This window comes from Gossypium hirsutum, chromosome D09 (genome assembly GCF_007990345.1).
Source record: "Gossypium hirsutum isolate 1008001.06 chromosome D09, Gossypium_hirsutum_v2.1, whole genome shotgun sequence".
NCBI lineage: Eukaryota > Viridiplantae > Streptophyta > Magnoliopsida > Malvales > Malvaceae > Gossypium > Gossypium hirsutum.
In genome coordinates, this window is record NC_053445.1 from 33,863,518 (window position 1) to 33,873,115 (window position 9,598).

At 32.4% G+C, this 9,598-nt stretch overlaps 1 protein-coding gene across 4 annotated transcripts; it reads left to right on the plus strand.

The window, feature by feature from the left end:
• The first annotated feature begins 2,660 nt into the window (after window positions 1-2,660).
• LOC107891786 (E3 ubiquitin-protein ligase AIRP2) lies at window positions 2,661-5,994 on the plus strand. Of its 4 annotated transcripts, none has more exons than XM_016816692.2 (5): window positions 2,661-2,928; window positions 4,125-4,281; window positions 4,363-4,429; window positions 4,522-4,756; window positions 5,509-5,994. In XM_016816692.2, the coding sequence occupies exons 1-5, from the start codon at window positions 2,849-2,851 to the stop codon at window positions 5,717-5,719; spliced, it is 750 nt and encodes a 249-aa protein (XP_016672181.2). In that variant the 5' UTR covers window positions 2,661-2,848; the 3' UTR covers window positions 5,720-5,994. The 4 variants fall into 4 exon arrangements, with proteins under 4 accessions (XP_016672181.2, XP_016672184.1, XP_040956329.1 ...); XM_016816695.2 differs by lacking the exon at window positions 5,509-5,994 and adding an exon at window positions 5,156-5,249 and having other exon boundaries at window positions 2,664-2,928; XM_041100395.1 differs by lacking the exon at window positions 5,509-5,994 and adding an exon at window positions 5,056-5,249 and having other exon boundaries at window positions 2,664-2,928; window positions 4,131-4,281.
• Window positions 5,995-9,598: the final 3,604 nt, after the last annotated feature.

Below are 9,598 nucleotides of genomic sequence, written 5' to 3' on the forward strand. Positions count from 1 at the left end.
CTCATCTTCAATTTCTATTTTGCTTAGCCTCTCTAATTTTTCTTGCTATAGCTTATGCAACCTGAGAATAAAATTTGGCTCATTTATAGCTAATTTTTCTTGCTGTAACTTATACAACCTGATAATGAAATTTGGCTCATTTATAGCATAAGGCCAAACAAAAATTACTGTAGAAAAAGAGCATTCACGTGAGAGCTTTTTTCATCAATTTTGCTAACAGTGCATCCTGCTTGAAGCATTTTTTACACAATTTATTCAGAACCATCTTCTCAAAATTATTTTTTTAGGAACTACTGTAGAAAAAAGAGCGTCAATGTGGGAGCTTTTTTTCAGTATTTTTGCTGACAGTGCATCTTGCTTAAAGCATTTTTTACACCATTTGTTCAGAATCGTCTTCTCAAAATTATTTTTTAGGAACTACTGTAGAAAAAGAGTGTCCACGTGGGAGCTTTTTTCAATATTTTTACTGACAGTGCATCCTGCTTGAAGCGTTTTTAACACATTTGTTCATAATCGTCTTCTCAAAATTATTTTTTAGGAACTACTGTAGAAAAATAGCGTCTACGTTTGAGCTTTTTTCAGTAATTTTGATGACAGTGCATTCTGCTTGAAGCGTTTTTGACATTATCTTTTCAGAACCGTATTCTCAAAATTAATTTTTCTGAAATATTGTAGAAAAAAACTAAAATCCTTATTGTCAATATAATTTTTCCTAAACCCTAAACCTACACAAAATTATTTTTAAAAAAACTAAACCCTAATTTAATTAATTTTCTTAAAAACTCTAAACCCTAATTTAATTAATTTATTTTAAACCCTAAAACCTAATTTAATTATTTTAAAAAAACTCTAAACCTTGATTTATTTTTTAAAACTCTTAAACCACCCTAACCCTAAATTATTTTAACAAACCCTTAAACCCTAAACTTAAATTATTTTAACAAAACCCTAATCTTAACCCTAAATTATTTTAACAAAACCCTAACCCTAAACCCTAAACAAAAAAATCTAGGGACTAAAGATGCAAAAAGCCCTAACCCTAGAAAAACACGAAGCAAATCGCGCCCTTGGGGGAGCGATTTTGCTACGTCAGCAAAACGCTTCCACGTCAGCATGTTTTATGCTGACATGGAAAAATCGCTCCCCTAAGGACGCGATTTATTGAAATTTCACCCAAAAACGCTCCTACGTGGATGCGTTTTATATATGTCAGCCTTTTCCAATAAATAATGAAAAATTGACCTATTTCCGTAAATAAAATTGAAAAGGGGCCTTTATTGGTAAAATAGTCTAGAAAATATATTGAAAAAAGAAGTTCAAAATATTGGAGGAGGCGTATAAGGAAAGATACGGAAAGCAAAAGTGAAAGGTGGCAGACAAATTGACAAAAAAACACAAAAAGAAAATTCTAAGAATAGAAAAAGAATAAAAAATAAAAACCTTGAAATGAATTTATGTACACGTATACCTTAATACTTAATATTTGATTTAGTTCAATAATATTTTTACTATTTCATGTCGACCCGATTAATTAGATAGGGATATTGTGGAGATTTCCATATCGGATTAGGGGCGTCACAATCACCACCTTTCGCTTTAATTTACTTTTTTCAAAGGGCCCCACAATTATTCACTAAAAACGTTTAATCGGAGCAATTAACTGTAGTTAATTATTTGATTTGTTAATTGTTTTATAAAAATTAAACTGTATCAATAAAATCTTAAGTATAATAAAATAATTAAAATATCATAATATTGTATAAAAGAATGACTAAAACCATAACTTGATGTATACAAAATAAATTAAATCATATTATAAATAAAAATAATCATTAAATAATTTATTAAAAAGTTTTGATAGGCGTTCAATATTTTATTTTTTTATAGTATTAAATAAAAATAAATGCTTTTAAGACGTTATACTAGTTCATTTGTCGGGTGGACTGTCTCGCTAGATTGGTTGGATTGGTTTTAGTTCGGATTTTGAGTAAAAATGTTTTAATTTTGATTCTGGTCGCAAAGTTAAATGATTTGAAAATTATTTTTATTTAAATTTAATTATAAAAATATATAAATATTTAAAAAATTAATTTTATTATTCGTAAAACATACCATTTGAGCAAGTAAAGCTAGATTTAGGCTGAACTGACTTAATTTAGTTCATACACAATCTCGAATAAGACAGTGTAATTTTATATATAATTATTGAATTAAATAATTTATTCCAAAAATCACATCATTACAAATGAATTATTCGCTTTTAAAAATCAATCAATGTTATAAAAATTAGATTAATGAATGAATGGGTTAAATTGATTTAAAAAAAACAGCTTTACAAAAATAAGAAAAACCAAATCATAGTAAAAAAATTGAATTTTAAATAAAATAAGATAAAATAAAAATGATGGAACAAATTCAAGTTGCAATGATGGATTTAAAGGAGGGATGGAATTCGATTGCGATAAGTTTGGCATCAATGCACCAATTATTTATAAAAAATTAAAATTAAAATAATAAATGAAGGCTATTAGTGAGCCTTTAACAAAGTTAAAAATACCTACAGTAACATAGCATATAGTTTTAAACGCTCCACGACAGACCATTATCCACGTGTCAGCTTTTAACACATTGCCTTCACTTTCAAATACAAATGCCACAGTCACCGGCACCTACAACCACCCCCACCAAAAGCCCAGGGATATACAGAGACCTCTTCTCTGTCACTAAGAGATACGAAACACACACGCATAGATTCTCTCTTTCAAAAAAAGAAGAAGAAGAAGGAAATTAGGGTTTTTCTTTTGTGGGGTTTTGATTTTTTGGGGGAATTTTGGGTGGGGGAAGAGAGATGTATATAGGTTCCATGCGAAAGTCTTTCAAGGACTCTCTTAAAGTACTTGAAGCTGATATTCAACATGCCAATACTCTGTAATTCTTCTTCTTCTTCTTCTTTTTTAAATACCATTTTCATTTTGGGGTTTTTGAATTTTTTTTTATGTTTTCTTTTTTAAGTTTGTGTTTGGACTTTGGAATGTATGCTACAGTTCATCAAGTTTGAAGCTTTTTTCCCAACAACCCAGAGAATCTTCTTCTTTTTTCTCTTTTAATTTTGACATTTTAACTTTGGGTTTCATAATTCAGATCATTTTCTTTTAATCATTTCCCAATGAAAAATTTGGGTAGCAATAATTTTTTTTAGTTCTTGAAGATATTGAAAGAAACACTTGATTTTTTTTCCCGAGGGGAGGACACAGTTTCTAAACCCATAAATCGTAGTTGAAACAGTTTCAATTGAGCTTAATTATGTTTTTTCTAGATATAGTACCTTTTTGATGAAGTTATATCTTCCAGCTTTTTTTAAGTGAGTAATGCATTTAATATTTCTAGTTATATGATAGGTTGAGTTCAATTTCTTTATCTGGCACTTATTTTCCCCAATTGGACACTATATTTCTTAATTATGAGTGCCATTTTTTTTATATAATCTTTTATTTTGGTAATGTTAAAATAGAGTAACAAAACAGTGCAATGTTTCTTTTCAGAGATTGCATGTTTGTGAGGATAATTTTCGTTATCTTTATAGATTTTTTATCTTTTTGTTTATCCATCTAACTTCACGTGGTCAATGGGTTCCACTTGATTGTACTGCTTTCAATATTATATCCTTTGATCACTATAATATCAGTATGAAGATCCAATAATCATCAATTACTGGTCCCAGCTCATTTAAGGCATGAATTTAGTGATTTGATTCTTGTATATTTGTAACATTTCTTCTTTTTTGGGGTTGTTCTTTGTTGTACTGATCGGTATAGTTGATGTAAATTGCTTGTCAGTTGAGTAATTCAGTAAGTTCTATGGTTATAACCAACGGTCAGTTAAGTTCCGGCATCTTAAACAGCTAGAAGATAAAGTATACATTTCTCTGTGGTTGCTGAAACCGGGGTCTTACAAGTAACTAATACGGTTCCTTTGAACTTGAATAGTTGGACAGAAGTGTACTGCTAGATGAAACCATTGTTGTTGTAGTTGTGTTTGTTGATGAGTATTTTTAGATTCGTATTGCTTAATATCATCATTATGTTCTTCTCATCCTGTGTAAAATGGCCATCGTGTAATGCAAGGTGCAGGGCTTCTGATTTTCCGAGGGAATATGACGGTGAATGCCTTCAAATGAGAATGTCATACAGTCCGGCTGCACACCTCTTCCTATTCTTGGTGCAATGGACTGACTGTCACCTTGCAGGTGCACTCGGGCTGTTAAGAATCTTAATTTACAAGGTTATATTTTGTTACTTCATGTTTAGCTCTTGATGTAATAGTGAAAATTAGCTGTTTCTTCATCGTTATCATATCTTGCAGGTTTATGTCGATGGTACTACCACCATGTCTACACATGAAAGGAAAGCAAGTATAAGAGAGTTCTATGGTATCTATTCTCAATTTGTATGTTTTGTTACACTTATAAACTATAGTTCTTATTTCGAGCTATTCTAATGCTTCCATGTTTTCTGTATCCAGCTGTTATCTATCCCTCTTTACTGCAACTTCAGAGGGGTGTCACTGATACCGAAGATAAAAAACAGAAAGCAGTGTGCATGGAAAGGTACCGAAGAAATGACGACGAGGAGTATAGGCAGCTTATTGACGTTGATGTTGAAAGAGAAGAAGAATGTGGAATATGCATGGAGTTGAACGGTAAAATTGTGCTACCGAACTGCAATCATGCCATGTGCTTGAAATGTTACCGTGAATGGTATTCTTCCTCCCCCTGCACTTGATCCCCTTATCCCTCTTTCATTAGCTGTTGATATTTTTTATATCAATGATGATGTTTTCCTTACAACTGTACATTGTCATCCAGTATTGACATAGTTGCTTTTGATTGTTTTTGGGTTTTTTATCGGGTCCTTACTTCAGCTTCATGCTTGTTCTTTGAACTCTATATCGGGTTTTAAGAACTGTTGATGTCATCATTCGGTAGTTGTCTTGAGCTAAGCAAATTGCTTTACCACTTAAGTAAAACTTATGCATCTATTTTTGTGGTTCAACTAGAGAGGGATTGTTGACTGGTTGCTACACCTTTAAACCGAAGGGGCACCATTGAATCTAACTCAGATGGTGTTCTTAAGAAATAACCGAGTAAATGTTCTAGGTTGGTGTCCAGTTTTCTTCATACAGTTTCCCGATCAAAGCTCCAAACAACAAAGTAGAGCTGAAAAGTGTTGGCCCTTGTAATATGCAATCCGGTAATTTTATCTTTGATAACTTTGCAATGTTGTCTACCGTTTTCCTTTTGGAATGCTTATAACCCTTTTCAGTCCATCTCGTGTTTAGAGATTGTCAATGGATGGTTCATCTACTGGCAGTCTTAAAATCGTGACTAGTCATTCAAACCATGACATGTTTTGAACACGTCCAATATAAGTGCTAATTTCTCACTCACTGAATCTCAGGTTTATGTTTTTTTTTTTTTTCTCATGATACTTTCGTTGCAATGAATTGCAGGCGGACTAGATCACAGTCGTGCCCTTTCTGTCGTGATAGTCTAAAGAGAGTAAACTCCAGGGATCTCTGGGTATTCGCCGACAGCCGGAATATAATTGACATGGCCACCGTGACAAGGGAGAACCTTAGAAGGCTTTTCCTGTATATAGATAAGTTGCCACTAATTGTCCCTGATACTATTTTTGATACTTACGATTCCCACCTAAGGTGATCAAGTACATTCTAATATATACCTTATCTGCGGTCGAAGTATTTTCTGGTCGATGATTTCTCTCAATTACATAAAAGTCCGAATTACTCGGTTCTGGAAAAATGTAGTTAGGTTAGCTACTGCTGCAGTGGTTTCCATGCCCAAAGTTATTGTGGGGCTGGTGCTGAAGTTGAGGTAGTTCATATAGGAGGAGCCCTTCAAAGTTGTATTTACTACATTTGTACATGCTTGTATAGCCTGATGCTTGATATGATAAATATCATTTTCTAATCTTATATATGGCTTTTTATTATATTTGGGGTTGTGCTCTTTTTCTTGTTTTGATTTTTGTCAATTTTGTCTTGAATTCGAAAAATTAATTCAAGTCCAAAGGTGGTGATGAGGTAATCATGTTTTACAAAAAATTTTCAAGCTTTTAGACTAATGTTGATAAAAAAGAATTTTAGGATAAAAGTGAAAAGAAGTTATTAAATTCAGGATTAAATAATACTTTATTTATATTAATTTCATTGAAATAACTAAAGTTCATTGTTGTTATTAAATCTTTTTCATTGGATAAAACAACTTTTAATCGGTAACTTTTTTTATTAAATATTTAAATTTTTATTTTGCAAATTAATTTCTTCCTTTCATAGTAATTGGTGGTGTTTTGAGATTTATTGGTATAATTGAAAATTTTATTTTGTGGGTCATTTTCACTACATTCGTTCAATTAAAAGAGGATACATCATCTTCCTTTTCTACATCATATGTACATCTGAACTAAACTTTCAAATCAAAGATGATACGTCCTCTTTTAATTGGGCGAGACTATGGATAATATATTAAAAATGATTCATAAAATAATTTCTTGTATAATTGATACATATCAATCTTAAATTGATATTAAGTAATGTAAATTCAATCCTGATTAAAATATTAATGCATTTGTTTTGATGTGTTTTCACTCTATTTTAGTCCATACTAGTTTGTAATCTGACATATCAATGGAACAAATGAAAATGGTAAGCGTTAAATTTAATTTTTAAATATTATTTAATAATTTTTTTATTTATGCATTTTTAGATAATTATTAATTTATTATTTGTTATAAAAGTTTGTAGATCGGATATTGGAATGCAATATCCGGAATATGCATGGTCCTCCATCACCGTTGGTAGAGAACTACCTGCGGGAAGCGGGTTTTTGGCACGTGGCGACGGTAGGCCGGGGATGCAAGGTGGACCTGAAACTAATCAGTGCATTGATCGAGAGGTGGAGACCCGAGACGCATACATTCCATCTTCCATGTGGAGAGTGCACTATCACTTTGGAAGATGTCAGTCTGCAATTGGGATTACCGGTGGACGAGTGATACGAGCCAAGGAGGTGACACTCAAGGGGTTGTTTTTCCTAGTGGTCCAATTACTCGAAGCAAGGCACGACAATTAAAATTAAAGATGAATGCTTTTGTCCAAGACTTTGTTGCTACAAATTTAATTCATCATGTTCGTGACATTGACAAATACGAGAATGCAATTCACTGAACCAATCTTGGAATAGTGAAAGCCCATAAATTGGTAGATTAATCTTTTATGTATATTATTATTATTATTTACTTAATTCTCATTGGTTGGGACACATCATTTATGAGTTAAGTAATTTTATTGGTTAGGTTATTATTTATTTATTTTCTTAGATAATTTTAAAGAGTTTTATTAGGATTCAATTACTCTTTAAAGAGTTTTTATTAGGATTCAATTACTCTTGAAAGAGTTTTATTAGGATTCAATTACTCTTGTAATTTGCCTATAAATAGGCTTGTTTTATTAGTATTTGTTTTCTTTCAAATTTGTGTGAGGCAAATTTTTTGGGAGTAGAGTGATTCTTCTCTTGCTATTTAGTTTGGAGTTTGTTACTTTCGAGGGTATTTTGGAGTTGCAAATATTCAAATTTCTTTCCTGTTCATCGGTGTTTTTAGAGGTTATTCTTCTAGGGGTTTCGTAGGGAGCCACTCAATCATTGGCGTTTTTGGTTACAAGTTAACCAAGAGTTCCATAGGGCAAATCTATCCTTTTTATTATTTATTTATTTATTATTATTATTTTAACTAATTTTATTTATTCTCGTTTTATTTCTAATTTGTGTTTCTCTTGTGTCTAGATTCGGGATTCCGCATCAGTTGGTATCAGATTCAGGCCATTCGGTGTTATTTTCGAAGCTAAAATCAAATCCGAAACGAGTCAAAATACCTAAAACACTTTTCATCGGTTTCTTCGATTCTCTTTTTTGTGAAGTTTGTGTTTATTCTCCTCTTATTCTTTAAAAAAACAAAAAAAAAGCAAAAAAGCGCAAAAAAAGAGAGAGTAAAAAGCGCAAAAAAAAGCAAAAAGCAAAAAAGCGCAAAAAAAAAGTTGCCTACCTTTCATACGTAGGTTTCTTCTTTTCCTATTATTGTTATTATTTTTATTTTATTTTTTCCCAAAATTGATTTTTTTCCCCTTCTTTCTTGACTCAAGTATAATTAAAGCTTCAATTTTTGAAAATCTTAAGACACCAAACATTTCCGATTTTTTGTTTTCCTTTAAATTGGGTAGAGTTTTCTTAAGTTTTCTTCTTATTAAAGCTTTTCTTTGACTCTAGAGTTAGGGATCGTTGCAGGTCTACGTTTTTTTTTGTTTCTCTTACGTTTTCTAACACTTTGTTTCTTCTTGTGTTAGCAGATATTAAAGGCACGCACAATTCCTTCATCCGTGTAGCCTCCATTACAAATTGCTTCGTCAAGTTTATTGGCCTCTTAAAGCAATTAGGATCTTCATTGTTTCTTTGAAGTTTGCACCTCCATTATTTGATCTTGATTAGTAACCCTTTCCAAATATATTTACAAGTTTTGAATCATTCAGAGAGTTATTCTTTTGAGAGCTAACGAGTGAGATTATTATTATTTTTTCTTGTTCCTGTTTGTGTGATTTTTCACAGATACCATGCCGATCACTAGATCCCAAACTAGTAAAAATGAAGAGGATAAGCAAAAAAGAGATAACGATCCTTTGGTCGAGTTGTTACAAAAAGAGATGAAAAAGTTGCAAACTTAAGTCGAACATCGCATGACCCAGATGATACAAGAGCAAAGGGAGTATCTTGATGCAAAACTTACAACTCAAGAGAGATACATTGCTGATAATTACAAGAAGTTGAACGAAGCCTTTATAAGCCGATCAAATTCGCGCGATCGAACTTTTAAACGAAGAGAGGACCATGTTTTTGATAATGACTTTGAGTCCGAGTATGTACCTAGAGAAAGGGTGGAACGAAACAATGACACCCCCAAACCAAAATTTCCTTCTTTCTCAGGGAAGAATGATCCTGATGCTTACCTTGATTGGGAGGAAAAGATGGAAGCAATCTTTGCTTGTTACAATTACCCTGATGAGAAAAAGGTAACATACGCTGTCGCTGAGTTCATTAATTATGCACTAACATGGTGGAATCAATTATGTAAAAGCAGGATTCTTTATAGAGAGCAACCTGTTACTACTTGGGTTGAAATGAAGCGCATCTTACGAAAACGGTTTGTTCCACCATACTATTATCGAGAACTCCATCAAAGACTCCAACATCTTGTTCAATGAGATAGATCTGTGGATGACTACTACAAAGAGATGGAGACTATTCAGATTAGAGCCAATCTTGTTGAAGAGGCTGAGGTGACTATGGCTAGATTCCTTGCTGGCCTAAAGCCTGAGATTGCAAATCGAGTTGAGTTACAACACTACATGGATGTTGAAGAGATGCTTCAAACCGCACTCACCATTGAAAAGCAATTACGAAAGCATGGGACACCGAAGGGTGCTAGTTCAGTTTCTAATCCTGCTTGGAGAGGAAATTGGCAAAAACAAG

What these genes read in the sequence shown, in the direction of transcription:
- LOC107891786 (XM_016816692.2), top strand. Translation starts at nt 2,849, where the DNA reads ATGTATATAGGTTCCATGCGAAAGTCTTTCAAGGACTCTCTTAAAGTA. An exon ending in TAAGAATCTTAATTTACAAG is followed by an intron (nt 4,282 to 4,362) that starts GTTATATTTTGT and finishes CATATCTTGCAG; the next exon opens with GTTTATGTCGATGGTACTAC. An exon ending in AAGTATAAGAGAGTTCTATG is followed by an intron (nt 4,430 to 4,521) that starts GTATCTATTCTC and finishes TTCTGTATCCAG; the next exon opens with CTGTTATCTATCCCTCTTTA.